Here is a 17,692-nt window from a genome sequence, read left to right as displayed (position 1 = left end):
GAATCTGTAGATTGCTTTAGGTAGTATAGTGATTTTCACAATATTGATTCTTCCAATCCAAGAACGTGGTATATTTCTCCATCTGTTTAAATAGACATTTCACCAAAAAAGACATACAGATGGCCAAGAGACACATGAAAAGATGCTCAACATCACTAACTATTAGAGAAATGGAAATCAAAACTGCAATGAGGTATCACCTCACACTGGTCAGAATGGCCATTATCAAAAAATCTAGAAACAATAAATGCTGGAGAGGGTGTGGTGAAAAGGGAACCCTCCTGCACTGTTGGTGGGAATGTAAATTGATACAGCCACTACGGAGAACAGTATGGAGGTTCCTTAAAAAACTAAAAATAGAAGTACCATATGACCCAGCAATCCCACTACTGGGCATATACCCTGAGAAAACCGTAATTCAAAAAGAGTCATGTACCACAATGTTCATTGCAGCACTATTTACAATAGCCAGGGCATGGAAGCAACCTAAATGCCCACTGACAGATGAATGGGTAAAGTAGATGTGGCACATATATACAATGGAATATTACTCAGCCATAAAAAGAAACGAAATTGAGTTATTTGTAGTGAGGTGGATGGACCTAGAGTCTGTCATACAGAGTGAAGTAAGTCAGGAAGAGAAAAACAAATACTGTATGCTAACACATATACATGGAATCTAAATAATATGGTACTGATGAACTTGGTGGCAGGGCAGGAATAAAGACGCAGACATAGAGAATGGGCTTGAGGACACAGGGTAGGGGGGAAGGGGAAGTTGGGGCAAAGTGATAGTACCACTGACATATGTACACTACCAAATGTAAAATAGCTGGTGAGAAGCAGCTGCACAGCACAGGGAGATCAGCTCGTGCTTTGTGACCACCTAGAGGGGTGGGATAGGGAGGGTGGGAGGGAGACGCAAGAGGGAGGGGATATGGGGATACATGTATGCACATGGCTGATTCACTTTGTTGTACAACAGAAACTAACACAGCTTTGTGAAGCAATTATACTCCAATAAAGATGTATTAGAAAAATAATGCCACAGGGACATATTTGTACATAGATTTTTTTCCTGTATGTAGTAGTGTTTAGTACAGCTTTTCGGAGATGGAATTTTTGAAATTCCAGGTGGAATTACCAGGTCACAGAAGTCCTGTTGGTGTTGTCAAGGAGCTCTCCAAATGCAGCATTGATTCAAGCCCCACCAGACAGTGTGCTTGTAGCCACCCACCCTAGTCAGCTTTGGCTGTTTTAATTTAAAAGCCTGTTTTTCAGGGACTCCCCTGGCGGTCCAGTGGTTAAGACTCCACCCTTCCAACACAGAGGGTGTGGGTTCGATCCCTGGTTGGGGAACTAAGATCTCACGTGCTGCGCAGCCAATAAATAAACAAATGAACCTTAAAAAAATAAATAAAAACCTGTTTTTTAGTTGATAGGTGAACATGGCGACGTGGCTTTAATCTTTGGTTACTTCCGAGGTCGCCATGTATGGGAGGAGTCCAGTCGCTGGCCTGTGCACAGAGGACAGGGGACTGGAGCAGGGGGGTGGGGGGGTGCTTGTTTCCTGCACGTTTGAAGAGGGAGGGTCAGGTGGGTGACAGTACATCCTCATTTAACTCTACTTGTTCGCAGATGACCCCAGCCAGGTGACATGTCTCACAGGACGGGACTTCTCCGCCGGACCAAGGCAGGGAGCCCATTAAGAGGCCAGAGGCAGGGTCCAGGCCAGACCTGAGCTGAGGCTGCAGAGTGAAACTAGAGCAGAGGGTCTCAGCGGGGGACCTCTTGCCCCCAGGGGACATTTCAGTGGCCAAGATGCTTTTGGTTGTTAGACTTGGCAGGGGTGAGGCTGCTTCTGTCCCCTGGGGGTGGAGTGAGAGGGTGAGGTAGGCCGTTTTCTTTGGGGGGCCTTTCCGGTCTTGCTGGTGGATTGGGGGTGGGGTGAGGAAAGAGGCATGGGCGGTGACTCCTCGGGTTTGGTCCGAGGCCTGAGTGAAGTCCTGAGCCAAGAAGGGGCCAGTGGGAAGAGACGGAGACAGGGTTGGACAGGAAAAAATTAAGAGTAAGGCTTTGGATGTGCTCAAGTTGTCAAAGAGGCTATGAGTTTGGAGCTTGGGGGAGAGGCTGGGGCGAGCACAGGGGTTTAGGAAGATTCATTGATCATTCTTGCCTGGAGAGGCAAGTTATTACCTGCCTTTGACAGCTGAGGACCGAGGTCTGGAAGAGGTAGGGTGACTTGGAAGGCCTAGGTTCCAGGCTTCGGGGCTGATTTGGTGGATTCTCTGAAATCGTGTGCAAGCTTTTATAGGCGGGTGCATTTTACTGGGGAGAACGTCCCCAGTGTTTGCAGTGGATGTTCAAATGGACCTGGGATCCCCAAATGTAAAGTGCCTGAAGGTGTCCTGAGACCCCCCGGGGGGTCTCATTTCCTGCTGCGTCTGCTGAGCACGGTGACCAGGGAGCTGCTTCAGCCTGGGAGCAGGAAAGGCTCTGGCTTTGGGGCCGCGGTGTGCTGGGTCCCGGGGCCCCTCTCTCTGCAGGAGGCTGGCCAGGCCGGAAGCCTGGGGAGGAGCAGTTTTCTCCACTTGTGTGGAGAGCAGGAGGCGTGTGTGTGAGGCCTTGATAAGCACAGAGGCTGCAGCTGCCGGCACAGCTTGGTGGGGATGGCCCAGCTCTCGGGGTGCTGCCTGGGCCGGGGTGTGGCACCCAGTGCCCAGGCCTCTGTGAGTGAGCCGGTGAGGAGGTGGCCTTATTCCAGGGTGGAGGCTTGAGGGGGGAAGATAGTCCATACCCGCCGGCCAAACACAGCCTTGGAGCTTCTCCAGGATTCAGTCTTGTGGCGGATCGTGTGATGATAAAAGTCATCAATCCCTTTAACAGTGGATTTTAAATTGTGCAGGAAAGATTACTTTATACAAGTGTGCCCGTGACCCTGCACCTACGTACCCGCCCTACATTTTCCCAAGGACTTTTCTGGACCCGCAGGAGACGCTTACATACGGATGTGGATAATTGTATATATGTGCAGTTTTTGTTTGCTTTTTTCTTCTTGGTAGCATTTTTTATTGTGGTAAAACATACACGACATAGAATTTGCCATTTTGGCCTTTTCTTAGGGTGCATTTCAGTGGCATTAAGTGCACTCATGTTGCCTTGCATCTGTATTAGTAGCATTTCTGTGGCCTCTTGTGGCTGTAAAGTTTTCCATGACGTGGATGCGTCATCGTTTCTACTTTATTTCCATCGTTTTGTGTTTGATGGCTTTCAGGTTTTTCTGTTTTTTTCCGCTCCAGAAACCACCTTTATGCCAAGGAAATGATTTAAAAGAAAAAATGGGTAACTATGCAGGTATTTCAGGAAGGGCTTTGGGGGCCGAGTGTCTGTGTTTACGGCTGTTGAATCTTGTCGCCCATCTGCTCCCCAAGGACCGGGTGAGCTTGTGGTCTTGCGACTCTGAGCCCCCCACCCTTTCCCGAGTCCTCGCCGACACCACTCTGCTCTCTTTTGTGGCCATAGATGCCTCATCCAGCAGGCTCTCCTTCCTGGTGCAGCGGTGGCTTCCCTCTGGTCCGTTGGTCAGACAGCTGGTGACCCAGGCTCACTCTGTACCTTTAATGAAACGAGCAAGTTACGCTGTGTTTCCCTTGGGGAGAACCCGGCCCGCGGCTTCCCTGGAAGTGAATTCTGTCAGGGCCCACATGGCCCTTCCTGTGGCCCTTCCTGTGGCTGTGGTCTACACTGGGCATCAGATACGTTCGGTAACTGTATGGAGGACCAGCCTGTGTTTCCTGGTGACCAGCACTGCATGTGTCATTCTGGTGGCAGACAGAGGCGTCCATTGGCGGGACTACACTGAACTCCCGAGGGTCTTGGAGGGGCGGTCCGTCCCCCCGGCACGTTGACTGCCCCGGCCTTCCGGTGCTGGGGGGCCACCGGAAAAGCCAGGGTGGAGGGGGTGAGTCCGCGTTCAGCCTGGGGGCCGACAGGAGGCCGTGCCCTGCGGGTGGCGAGGGTTACCGTGGGGCCGTCTTCGGGGAGCACGCTCTCTGGACGAAGGCTTGTCCTCGGGACGATGGGCTTGGCGGCTAATGCCGGGGGCAGCTCGTGCCACCCCGGAGCCGTGGAAGGCTGGAGCCGCGGAGGCGGTCGCTGGAGCGTTGGGTGGGCCGGAGGCTGGGGCGGGCTGGAGGCCGTCTGGAGGTGGCAGGGCGCGGGGACCGGTGGTCCAGGCTGTAGTCTGGGTGTGTTCTGGTGGCTCCCGTTCTGCAGCGTAGAGAGGCCCCCGGGAGGGTGTGCGAGCGAGGGGACAAGAGGCGTGTGGGAAGTCTCTGTGCCTCCCTGTGATGTTTGCTGTGAACCTATAACTACTTAGGGAAACCAAGTCTTTGAAATTAAAAAGGAAAAGAAAGTGGGTGCCCCCATACCTTTGGCCCCGATGGTTTCTTCCCTGGTCGTCGCGGTGTCTGCTTCACTGAGGGGCGGGTGTCCGGGAGGCCGAGTGGGTGGGGGCACTGGGAAGGTGGAATGAGGAGGGTTTGCAGAGCAGCTGGGGTGCGGGGGCTGGGGTTCCCAGGGTTCTGAGTGCGGGTGGGAGGGTCCTGGGCGCTCTTAGACCGGGCAGCCGGTCCCAAGGTCTGCTGGAGGGTGGTGGAGGCAGCGAGCTTTGCGGGAGGCTGAGGCTGGGGGTGCAGGGGTGGCTGGAGACACTGGTGGCCGGGGTCCTCCCCAGGCCCAGACGGGCCTCAGAGCACCAACCAGCGCTTCGAGAGAATGACAGCCACCACTGATACGCTACTATTGACTAAAGTCCGCGGTGCCCCTGAGGGTTCGCTCTTGGTGTACATTCTGTGGGTTTGGACAAACCTATGACATGTTTCCATCATCATAGCGTCATGCAGAGTAGCCACTGCCCTAAAAATCCCCTTTGCTCCTCCTGTTCGCCCCTCCCCCCCAGCCCCCAGCAACCCCTGATCCTTTCACTGTCTCCATAGTTTTCGCCTTTTCTAGCTACAGCGTTTAGCCTTTTCAGACTGGCTTCTTTCAGTTAGTGATACATACTTAAGCTTCCTCCAAGTCTTCTCCTGACTTAATAATAGCTCATTTATTTTTATTGCTGGGTAGTGTCCCCTTGTCTGGACGGACCCCAGGTTTATGTATCGATCACCTGCTGAATGGCGCCTTGCTTGTCTCCAGGTTTTAGCAGCTGTGAGCAAGGCTGCTGTGCAGGTCCGTGTGTAGGTTTTCATGTGATGTAAGTTTTAACTCATTTTGATAAATACCAGGAGTGCAATTGCTGGGTTACATCAAGACAGACACGAGATTGTCTTCCAGAGTGGCTGCACCAGGAGTTCCCCGGTCGTCCAGAGGTCAGGACTCCACGCTGTCCCCGCCAAGGGCCTGGGTTCAATCCTTTGTCGGGGAACTCGGATCCCACGAGCTGTGTGGCGCGGCAAAAAAAAACAAGACAAAATAAGACAAAAACAAACAAACAAACAAAAAACAAAGTGGCGGTGCCATTGTGCATCCCCACCAGCCACGGATGAGGTTCCTGCCACTCCACACCCTCGCCAGCCTTTGGTGTCGTCACCGTCTGGATTTTGGCTGTCCCGATAGGTGTGTAGTGGTGTCTCATTGCTGTTTTTTTTGTTTTTTTTTTTTTTTTTTTTGCGGTACGCGGGCCTCTCACTGTTGTGGCCTCTCCCGCTGCGGAGCACAGGCTCCGGACGCGCAGGCTCAGCGGCCATGGCTCACGGGCCCAGCCGCTCCGCGGCATGTGGGATCTTCCCGGACCGGGGCCCGAACCCGCATCCCCTGCATCGGCAGGCGGACTCTCAACCAGTGCGCCACCAGGGAAGTCCCTCACTGCTGTTTTAATTCATGTTTCCCTGAAGACATATGAGGTGGAGCATCTTTCCTGTGCTTATTTGCCATCTGGGGATCTTCCTTGGTGACGTGTCTAGATCTTTTGCCTGTTTTCCAATGGGGTTGTTTTCTTATTGTTGAGTTTTAAGAGCTTTTTGTACATTTTGCATACAAGTCCTTTTTTAGACATATGTGTTTCACAAATATTCTCTCCCAGTTCGTGGCTTCTCTTTTCATTCTCTTGACTATATATAATTTTTTTTTTTTTTTTTGGCCACGCCGTGCGGCTTGCAGGATCTTAGTTCCCCGACCGGGGATTAACCCAGGCCCCGGCAGTGAAAGCACAGAGTCCCAACCCCTGGACCATCAGGGAATTCCCTGACTATATATAGTTTTGAATCCTGCTTTTTGGTGTTTTAAACCAAACTTTACATGATTACTAAATATATTAAAAGTATGATTTAATGGTGCAGCATATCCTGTTACATAGATGTTTCTAACTTGATTTAAGCAATATCTTTTTTTTTTTTTGCGGTATGCAGGCCTCTCACTGTTGTGGCCTCTCCCGTTGCGGAGCATAGGCTCCAGACGCGCAGGCTCAGCGGCCATGGCTCACGGGCCCAGCCGCTCTGCGGCATGTGGGATCTTCCCGGACTGGGGCACGAACCCGTGTCCCCTGCATTGGCAGGCGGACTCTCAACCACTGCGCCACCAGGGAAGCCCTAAGCAATCTCTTACTGTTGATTGTTGGATTAAAAATTTTTTTTAAACACTGCAAGGGCCACTCTGGTACAGATATCTTTTTGATACCCCTCATTGTTTCCTTAGGATGTATTTTAAGAAATAGGGTTATGAAGCTCAGAGCACCCACTGACAGTTATACCAGTTCTCCCAAAAGGTTTCATTCGTTCATTCATTCATTTATCTCACCAGTGTTTACTGAACACTTGCTCTGTGCCGGGCACTGTTCCGGGTGCTGAGGACGTGGTGGTGAGCTCCCTGGGGAAGCACAGCGTTTCCCATCCGAGCTTGTGTGACAGCGGGGCCGTGACTGGGGAGGACACGGCATCTGCCTTGTGTTCATCCGGTTACATCGGAGATCCTGGAAAGGTGTGTGTAAATCAGAACTTTAGAATTTGAGAATGAAGTACCCAGTGCAACATGTTATTTCAAGGGATCCCAGGATGAGTTTAAGTCTTTTTCTCACTCAGAAACTGAATCCTTTGACTATAACCCAATAAAGTTACAAATTATTAATAAAAAGATAGCCAGAAAAAAAGAGAAAGAGCCAGAAGCCTCTCCATACATTTGGAAATCAATAGTGAGCTTTTGCATGGTTTATCAGTTAAAGATTGTCATGATAAAAAATTAGGAAATATTTAGGTTGAGTGACAATAAAAGCATTGCATGTCAAAACATGTGGAATGCAGCAAAATTGGTACTTAGAGGAAAATTTATAGCTTCATTAGAAAATAAGATGATAAATTAGTGAGCTGTGTGTCTTAGTTTCCTAGGGTGCCATAGCAAATTGTCAAAAAATGGGCAGCTTAAAACAGCTATTTACAGTTCTGGAAGCCAGAAGCCCCAAATCAAGGCTTTGGGGTGGTCGCTTCTGGGGGCTCTGATGGGGGGCGGGGTCCGCCGCAGCCCCCCCCCAGCTTCTGGGGGCTGCCCTTTACTGGCAGACGCATCACCAGACTGCCCCTGTGTTCGGCCCTGTGTGTCTGTGTCCAAACTTCCTCTTTTTATAAGGACACCCGTCGTTGGATTAGGGCCACTCTAATCCAGGATGACCTTGTCTTAACTTGATTGTATCTGTGAAGAGTTATTTCCAGATAAAGCCACTCTCTGAGGTTCTGGGTGGACATGAATTTTTGAGGGACCCTTTTAAACCTACTGCCCGGCTGCCACCTGAGAAGCCAGGAATAGAGGAAGACAGCAAGACAGAAACGAGGAAAAATTACAAGGGTAAAAGCAGAAGTTAATGAAGCAGAAATCGAAGAAATAGCAGACAATAAAATCAGAGTCTGACTCTGAAGAGATGGATGAAGCAAACATTGGAGAGGGCTGCCACGTCATGAAGAGACACACAAACTGTAATTTGCCACAGGTTGGGGAGGAGGGGGGCAAGGGGTGAGCTCAGAACTGCCCACGTCCCCTGGTTCAGCTCTTCTCATCTGGGTGGACTCAGGAGGCATCTCCTTCAGGAAGCCCTCTTGGACTCCTCCTTGCTGAGGATGGTCTAAGAGCCTGCCAGTGCTGGTGCAGCCCCTTGTACCTACCTGGTCCTTCGGTGGTGCTCACCCGTTGTCTTGCTGTGACCACCATCTCTGTCCTGTTTGAGCTCTAACAGTAACCTCCTTCATGAAAGAACTATGCCTTTTTCCCTGTTGCATTTTCTGTCTGAGGCCTGGTATACAGAAGGTGCTCAATAAATGATCGAAGCTCTGTGTTTCTCTTCTTGCCTTGCCGCTGGGTGGCTGGGTGCCCTGGACACGTCCCTTACCCTAGGTATCCCCTACGCGGGACGTCCCTCACCCTAGGAGTCCCCTACGAGGGATGGGGCAGCCGGTGTCCTTGCCCAGCCAGACAGGGAGGGGAGCAGAGGGGAGGGATTCCACTGTCCCAGGCTCCCAGGCGTGTGTGCTGTTGTGTGTGGGGGGTCAGCTCAGTTCTGGAAAGTCTCCCTAGACCCCCCTCCGTGTTGTCTCTTCTCAGGCTGGAAGCCTGCATTTCACCCCTCGTGTAGGAAAACGTGGTCAGAAGGTGATGAAGCACATCGTTCATGGCCCAGGGAGCTCTGGGTCCCGAGGGCAGGACGGGGACGGTCCCTGGAGCTGCCTTACGCGTTTTGGGGCAGATTCTGGCTGCGGAGCTTTCTGGAAACACTGTTCCCACACTCTTGTTATGAAGATTCCTTTGGCCTGGATCGCCTGTCCTGACCCCGTGCCCTCTACCATTCGCAGCCAAGACAACTCAGCAGCGTGAAAACAGGAGACAGGAAAGGGGAGCTCTGAGAATTAGAGGTTTTCCTGGAATCTCCCGGGGTGGGAGAGGGATGCCATCCAGAAGTAACGGTCTGGCGTGGTCGAGGCAGAGCCTGGGGGCGGTCATCCCACTGCGCCCTGGGGGCCCTGGCTCCTGGCCCCCCGTGTCCTCTCAAAATCCCCTGAAGTGGCTTCGTGTTTTGAACCACCCGTATCCTGCCTCATTTGACCCTTTGCTCCCAGAGACGGAAAGTCATCTCCGCGCCGGGACAGGGCTGCTTACGGGTCCAGGAGAACAAGGCCTGGGCCGCGGCTTTCTTGAAGACAAATGGCTTCTGGTGGCTGCACAGGGAGCCTGGGGTCCTCACCGTGACTGTGGACCCTGGGTCAGCCACTGTCTGTAGGGTCTGTGGGCCATTCCCAAGGCCAGGTCGCTCCGTTATCTCGAAGTCAGTGTGTCCAGAGCCCAACTCAACGTCGGCCAGATCAAAATCAAACCAATACACAGAAAGTGGCAAAGGGTGTTGGGGGATGGCACTGCTGCTGGGAGTGGCTGGTGGAGAGCGCTGGGAGGTTCTTCACTGAGCTGAGCACGAGCCCCCGTGGGACCCAGCATTCCTGCCCCAGGGGTATCCCCGAGAATTGAACACAGCACCGAGACGCACACTTGCACCCTGACGTCCATGGCAACGCTACTCACAGCAGCCAAAGGATGGAGCCAGCCCATGTCCACCAGCTCACTAATGGATCATCGAGATGTGACACAGCGGAGTACGATTCAGCCACCAAAAGGAGAGACGTGCTGACACCTGCCACAACATGGGTGCTCCTTGAAGACAGTGTGCTGAGTGGGAGAAGTCTGGCACGGGTATGATTCTGTCCATGGCCATGTCCAGAATGGGCGGATCCACGGAGGCAGAAGGTAGGTTAGTGGGTGCTAGGCCTTGGTGGAGGGCATGGAGGGGTTGCCAGTGGGGTACCCGGGTGTTTTGGGGTGAGGAAGCGTTTGGGTCTAGCTGTTAGAGAGGTTTGCGTAACATTTTGAATGTACCGAATGCCACAGGCTTGCATACTTTAAAACGGCTGATGGTTAATTTTATGTTGTGCGAATTTTACCTCAACTTAAGAGAAGTCCCCTCGTTTGCTGAGATAAGCGCCTGTCGGCTCCCTCGCTTCTACGGGAAGCCTGGGGTCGTTTCCTCCCGACCTCACCTTCATCACTGCCCACGTCTCTGCCCCGTGTCACCGTCACCTCCGAGCCTGGGCACTCCCACATGGCCTGACCTTCCGGACGTCCTTTGGTGGCCCGGGGCCTCTGCTGGTTCCTCTCTCCTGCGTGCTGGCAGAGCCCCGGTGTCACTATAAACAGTTTACACTGCAGTGCAGGGGCCTTTCCCACTCATGTCTCCCAAATCCCGCTTTAAGACCCCACTGACTCATTTTTGTGTATTTTACTGTTCTTTTTTTTTTTTTTTTTTTCTGGCCACACGGCTTGTGGGATCTTAGTTCCCCCGACCAGGGATTGAACCCGGGCCCTCGGCAGTGAGAGCACGGGAGTCCTAATCACTGGACCACCAGGGAATTCCCTTACTGTTCTTATTTTTAATAATTTCTAAGAGCAAAGGCCCAGAGTCTCTCACTTGAGATGGAACTGACATTTCTATTGATAGTGAAAATTCCTGGTTTACAAGAACAGTCAGTGACGTTTGTAATGATTTCCATAAAAGTGGGAGTCTTACTGACAGTCTTAACTTTGAGTAGAATTAACGTACAATGTAAATAACACATTTCCGGAGTGTCACCCAGTAATTCACAAAGGGTGGGAAATAACCCAGTGACTCCTGGCTCCAGGGAGATGTTGGCGCTGGTCTCAGAAAGGATGAGATGACTGTTGTCACGGTAACAGAGGAGTGGCGAGGTGAGTACTTGGAAGGCAGTTCTGGAGCGATCGGTGGTTGCTGGTGTGTCCAGAGCTGACCCTCAGGGAAACCCCTCCTTCCCGCCCACGAGGCACCTGGGGCTGTTCCTCAGCCTTGGAAGCGTTGGGTGTTGGATGAAGACCCTGTATATGTTGGCGTGAGTCGGAGCTGCTCTCCTGGCTTTGGCTGTTCTGTAGGGTTGTGGGTAGGTGCAAGAGCTTATAGAGCTGGTACCTCCTGCGACCATCCGGGGCCGTGTGCTGGGAAGCCCGGTCCCATCCAGGGACCAACTGGTCGCCAGGTTGCTCTGGGGAAGTGGAGCTGGAGAGTCGGCTGTGGGAGACCCCGTCACTCCATGTACCTTTGCACTTTTTGGATTTTGCGCCCTCTGTGTGTAAACAGAGTTTTTAAAAAGCAGTAATGAAAAGTGCGGGAAGAAAACGAGAGGTTTCCTTCCCTGTTATGCGCCCACCTCCTGTTTCCTGCACGTTGGTGAGCAGAGTGGGGGCACTTCCTGCCCTCGGGTGAACCCGTGGGGCTGGGGGGCCTCAGAGGCTCGCCGGGGCCTTGGACCCTGTGGGCTGAGCTCTGGGGTCTGGTAGCAACTTTGACACGTTGCTCAAAGTGTGAAGGAACAGAAAGCCTTCTGGAGCCAGGGCTCTGTGGCCGGCAGGGCTGTGGGCTGGGAAGAGGTGGGCTTGGAGGTAGCCTTGAAGTCCAGGGAGGCGGGTCGGGCGGGCCCGGCTGGGACGCGCTGGGTCCCCGGCCTTCCTGGGACCCCGTGACCTCCCGGGACGGACTCTGGGGTTCTGCCGAGATGGCCTCTCTTCTCACCCGCTCTGCGTTGTCCCCCCTCCAGGAAGAAAACCGACAGATCCTGGCGCAGCAGAAGTCAGCCTCCCAGTCGGACTCACACGATGAGGAAGTGTCCCCGTTGCCGCCCAACCCGGTGGTGCGAGCCCGGCCCCGGCGTGGGGGAGTGAGCGCTGAGGTGTACACAGAGGAGGATGCCGTGTCCTACGTGCGGAAGGTGGGCCTTGACCCCGCCCCCGCCCTGCGTCCCAACCCGCATCCCAGGCGTCGGGGCCTTGGCCTCCCTTCTTCTTCCGGAAGGGCGTCGTGGTCCCTGCTGGCCTGAGCCCGGTGCGTACCTGCCTGAGGCTCTCTTGGGGCCACCCCACCCCCATGGTTCTGTGACCCCAGTAGGCTGGGGACAGGGTGGGATGGCCAGGTCGTGGGGTGTGGGAGGGGGAGCCCCGTGTCCAGGGCCTCGTGGGTCCTATTCTGGCTTCACCCTCGAGGCTGGACCCCAACCTCAGAGCCGCCTGGGGGTAGCCCGCCCCTGCCCTGGACATCACCCTCCCTCTCTCTCCGGCCCTCATGCTGAGCAGGGCACACCTTTGTCAGGGGCCTCCCCGGTGTGAGAGCACTGGTGGCTGCGTGTGTCCCTGAGCCCTGCCTTGGACATGCCTGCCATTCCATCTTACGCATTCCTACAGCCAGCTTTACTCTTTAAAACATTTTTTTTTATTTTTACTTTTTGACCTATTATAAACATTTATTTTAAAATACGGCAAAATGTGCATAGTAGAATTGACCGTCTGTGTCAGCTCACGCTGCCGTAACAAAAGACTGGCGGCTTACACAACAGACATTTACCCTCTCACAGTCTCTAGGCTGGGAGTCCAAGATCCAGGTGCCGGCAGGGTGGGTTCCTGGTGAGAACCCTCTTCTCTTCCTGGCCCCCAGGTGGCCGCCTTCTCGCCTGTTCTCACGTGGCGGGCGGGGTGGGGAGCGCAAGATCTTTAGGTCTCGACTTACGAGGGTGCGGATCCTGTCTTGGGGGCCCACCTAACCCCAGTCACCTCCCGAGGCCCCATCACTAAACACCTTACCATGGGGGCTAGGGTTTCGACACGTGAATTTGGGGACAGTTGGGCCACAGCACCTCTTTAACCATGTTTAGCATCCAGGTCACATTCTCACCATTGTGCCACGGTCACCGCCGTCATCTCCAGAACGTTTTCATCTTGCAAATCTGAACCTCTGTCCCCATGAAACAACCATGCCCAGTTCCTCCCCAGTACTTAGTCCTTTTATAATCAGGGAATAAAACCAGTAAGAGTGCAGCTTAAAAGCCCACCAGGGCACTTCACTTCTGTGGCCTCTTCCTCCCAAAACCCTGGACCCCTGTCCAGCCCGGAGGAGATCCCCAGACAAACCCAGACGAAGGGACGTTCTGCAAAATCACTGCCAGTCCTCCTCTGAGAAACTGTCACAGACCAGAGGGGCTGAAGGGCCATGACGACTGCGTGTGGCCTGGGTGGGATGTGGGTAAAACCAAGGAAACAGGACAGACATGTGGGTTTAGTTGCTAGGATGGCACCCAGCTGGTTCCCTAAGTGTGACGTGTCACCACAGTAACCCAGGGTGTTATAGGAGGGGAGAGGGTGCAGCGTGTAGGAAGAGACCTTCCTCTCAAGGCCTGCACGTCCAAGCTGTTACACAGTTGTTGGAGCTGGAGTGGCTTTTCAGGGGGCTCCATCCTGCCCCTCAGGGATCTCTTTGTAAAGGGTTCCATGGTTTTAGATGAGGCGTACCCACATGTGGGGTCCCGACGTCACCACCCGCCCCCAGCCTGGAAGAGATTTCGGGGCAGCTGAGCATGAGGTGGGGGTCACGTGCCGGTGCAGACAGCCTCCCCTCGGTGTCTTTTGAGGGAGGAATCTTGGCATTGGAAATACCAGTGCTGGTCGTCAGCTGGGCGTTGATTCACTGGACACACCTCGAGCTTTCCAGGCTGGTCTCAGCGGGCGTGGGGATGACTTTTTACCCACATTCTGGCCAACAAGGTCCAGGCCCCTACCCACCCCTTCCATAACCACCTGAAAGGGTGGAGCCAGCCTTGGGTCAAGGTATCTTTTTTTTTTTTTTTTTTTCCAGTTTTCAAATATTTCAACAAGTATTTATTACCTAAAAAAAGCCAGTGGAGTAAAGAAATAAAAACAAAAGACATAATAATCCAAGGGCCTGGAGGCCTTGTAGCATCTTTTTTTTTTTTTTTTGGGGGGTACGCGGGCCCCTCACTGTTGTGGCCTCTCCCGTTGCGGAGCACAGGCTCCGGATGCGCAGGCCCAGCGGCCATGGCTCACGGGCCCAGCCGCTCTGCGGCATGTGGGATCCTCCCGGACCGGGGCACGAACCCATGTCCCCTGCATCGGCAGGCGGACTCTCAACCACTGCGCCACCAGGGTAGCCCCCTTGTAGCATCTTTTACAGGCTCTGAAGCCCACCGGCGTCTGTCCACCAAGACCCCGAGTTCTGGACGATACGCCAATTCTCAGGTCACTCTGGGCCCCTTGTCTCTTCTTTATTTTTCAGATTTCCAAAAATTGTGACATGCAGCTAGCATTTCAAGATTTCTGTCTACCCTCACTGGTAATAACACCTTGAAGGCTGAGTGGCCCGATTTCTCGGGGTCATGGAGGGTCCAAAGGGCTAGCTGGGTCCAGGCCCTGGTCCAGGGTGCCCACAGGTCTGACTCTCCTGGGCTTCCCCGCAGGTCATCCCCAAGGACTACAAGACCATGACGGCACTGGCCAAAGCCATCTCCAAGAACGTGCTCTTTGCTCACCTGGACGACAACGAGAGAAGGTAGGTGCGGGAATGGGGCTGGTGGGATGTCCAACTCCAGCGGACACGGGTCAGTTTTGGAAGCACGGGCTCATGGGGCAGGAGTGGCCTCTAGAAATTTAGCGCTGTGTACACTTGGGCTGCCTCCTCAAATCTGGGTTGGGATCCAAAGTGCCCGCAGGCCAACCTTGTCACAGCAAGACTTCTCTTCTGCTTGCAGAGGGCCTGCCGTGCCCGAGCTGAACTCACTGCCTTGTGGGCTTACGGGTGAAATGCACGTCTGTCCGCGGAGCACGGGGTCCTGAGGGAGGGTGACTGAGCTGGGGTGGCGCTCAGCATGGGCTGGAAGGGCCTCAGGGGTGGATGTGGGGTGGGGGCGAGAGTTACTCCAGGGAGGGGCCTGGGGGCAGTGAAGGGGCTGGGATGCTCTGCTTGGCAATGGCGAGCATGTAAATAATTGGGAAAACTGGAAAACGTTAAGCCACAAAGCAAAAATAATCACTGGGAATGTTTTGGGGGCTGTCCTTCAGGATTTAATCTATGCACATATCGTAACCCTGTGTTGTCACAAAACGGAATGACATTCTCCATAGTTTGTCGCACTTGAGAGGTGGTGAGCGTCTCTCTTTGTCAGTAAAGGCTTTCGTGGTCTGTGGTCCCCGTTTCTGTAGGGTTGTGTGATGTGGCTGCTCTCCTGCCGTGGCTGTTTGCATCTTTTATGATAAACAGCGTTTTGATGACATGCCCATACTCGTATGCTCGTCGGGAGTATTTGTCTGTTTCTTTAAGATAAACTCCTCGACGTGGATCAAAGGGTAAATGATGTTTGAAAAAAATTTTTTTTTCCGTTCTTGGCAAACGGTGATTCTTCATTAGAATAACCGAGCACATTTTGAGAACAGTCCATGCGAGATGTGCAGATGACATACAGATACGCAGAGTGAAGGGAGAAGAGGCCTCTTTGCGTCCCCCTCCCCACAGTGACCACCAGCCGTGTCCCGGACTGGCACCTCCAGGCCGTTCTCCGCGTGTGTATCACGTGGAAACAGGTGGCACACACGCACCTTCCGTGGCGCAGGCCCGGGGGCCTCCCGTGTGACCACTGTGCGGTGGCTGTGGACGTGCAGCTCCATCAAGGGACGGGTCGGTTTGTCCACCGCTCCCCTTGCCAAAGTCCCTGTGGACGTTTCTAGTTTCCCATGGTGCAGGGTCTCAGTGAAGAGTGAGGAATGGTGCTTCTGCAGGATAGGGTGGCTGGCATGCCAGTGTGGGTTTTTAGGCTTTTGATACGTTGTGTTGGCTGGTCCCAGGAGGGCCGCAGGGACGTCCAGAGGACCTGCAGTTGGGGGTGGTCCCTCCTCGCCCGCAGCGTGCTTCCCAGGCGGGGTGGCTGTGATCCAGGCTGAGGTGGAGATGCCCTGTCTGCAGAAGCCCGTGGCACGGGGCAGGGGCGGGGCTGGCCGGTCCTCCGTCTTGGGCCCACCCGTCCGTGCCCGCTCCCTGGGGCAGTCAGCCTCACCACGCCCTCTGCTCTCCGGCACTTGCCGGCTCCTGGTGGATCCACGGAAGGTGGACACATGTGAGACACCTCGCGGTCGCCCTCCCCCATCTCCCTCTGCTGAGTTGGCTTCCCCTGCCCCGGACACACTGGGTACGATCGCCTTATTTCACGTTTGAGGAGAGAGGGTGTCGTTTCTCTGATTACTGGTGACACTTTGCTCAGTTCATGGCCTTGGAAGCTGCTGAGTGGTTCACTGGCCTGGACTCTTCCGCCCAGAACAGAAGGGTTTGGGCTCAGAATCACAGTGCTTTTCAGCAGGTCACACCCTTTCATGGCCCCTTCCAGCTCCCAGGTAGCAGCAGGTTCAGAAAGTCTTAGCTTAGGGCCAGCCTGGCCGAGGCAGCTGAGCTGGACTCCCTCTCTGGGCCGTTCCGGGTGTGTGTGTCCAGGAAACGTATGCTGGAGTCCTGCGCCCTCGGCCCTAAGTTCCCAGAGCCACACGGCTCCCTCTGCCTCAGACTTTACTGCATCCGAGAGCCAGGTGGACAAGAAGTGGAGGAAGCAGATGGTTGGATTAAGATTCCTCTTTTCAAGGCTGGATTGGAAAGAAAGCTTTCACACGGGAAGTGTCTGCTTTAGATCTTTTGTTTTGCACAGAGGAAAACTCACTTTCCAGATCGAAGCCCGCACAGGCTCCCGTTTCTGGCTACGGCTTCTAAAGAGACGGGCTGACGGTTCAGGAAGTGGGTTCCAGAGGCCGTGGGCAGGGAGACGCTGTCCCCTGACCTTCCACGTGACATCTCCCGGTGCAGCATCCAGCGCCTTTGCTTTTCTCAGTGTGCTGGACGCTGGGCTTTGCAGCTTTGTCTCTGCTCAGCTGCGGTCTGGCGCGTGCCACCCAGTTCTTTCCAAGTTTGCAGGGCGTCTGGTGAGCCTCGCCGTGGATGCTGCCTGCTACTCCCTCTGCTTCCCGGCATGAGTAGAGTACTAGAATATCCATGCGGGTGAATCCACGCGGGAGAAGCCATGTGCTGCTCTATGATCCCTCCTGCTAAATGCAGGATTGGGACCAAAAAAACCCCACGGTCTAGGGCTGGGTGCTCTCGCTCTTGTCAGTGTTTTCAGCTTGCGTGGAGCCGCATCCGCGGGGAGACAAGGCGAAGACTGTATTCCAGCCCTTTGCTTTAAGAGAAGGTAATGCAACGTGGCTGAGGGACAGAGCCCCTACCCCAAACTGCCGGGCCTCCTTCTGGATGGGGCGGCATTTCTAGACGGCATTTCTCGAAGGCTTTCTCTGGGTCTGTGTGGATACTTTGGAGCCTCAGTTTCCACTCCCTAAATAAAAAGAGTGTCTCTTGGCCAAACCACAGCACCTGGCAGAGCCTCAGTTTTCTCAAGTGTCAAATGAGGGTAATAAAACCTACTTTGAGGCTTGCAGTGAGGATAGAGTGAGATACTGTCCATGGGCTTATCATTACCATCATTATAATCACCTCCATCATCACCACCATCACCATCACCACCACCACCACCATCACCATCACCATCATCACCATCATCCCCATCACCACCATCACCACCATCACCATCACCACCATCACCACCATCACCACCATCACCATCACCACCATCATCACCACCATCACCATCACCACCATCACCATCACCACCATCACCATCACCACCATCACCTTCACCACCACCATCACCATCACCACCATCATCACCATTATCGCAATCACCACCATCACCACCATCACCATCACCACCATCATCACCATCAC

The 17,692-nt window shown here is 53.9% G+C and overlaps 1 protein-coding gene across 4 annotated transcripts in view; it reads left to right on the top strand.

Annotated features, from left to right (window-relative positions):
* PRKAR1B (protein kinase cAMP-dependent type I regulatory subunit beta) overlaps nt 1-17,692 on the top strand; it is an 87,647-nt gene that overhangs the window by 3,125 nt on the left and 66,830 nt on the right. For all 4 annotated transcript variants that reach the window (XM_022563483.2, XM_089895472.1, XM_022563488.3 and 1 more), the window contains exons 3-4: nt 11,634-11,804; nt 14,337-14,428. In XM_022563483.2, coding sequence (XP_022419191.2) covers nt 11,634-11,804; nt 14,337-14,428 — 263 coding nt within the window. The remainder of the gene's footprint in view (nt 1-11,633; nt 11,805-14,336; nt 14,429-17,692) is intronic.

This window comes from Delphinapterus leucas, chromosome 15 (genome assembly GCF_059928025.1).
Source record: "Delphinapterus leucas isolate spDelLeu-1000000601 "Yukka" chromosome 15, BTC_Dleu_Yukka2, whole genome shotgun sequence".
NCBI classification, from domain to species: Eukaryota; Metazoa; Chordata; class Mammalia; order Artiodactyla; family Monodontidae; genus Delphinapterus; species Delphinapterus leucas.
The sequence above is the reverse complement of the archived record's forward strand: the minus strand, read 5'-3'. Positions and strand labels throughout refer to the sequence as shown.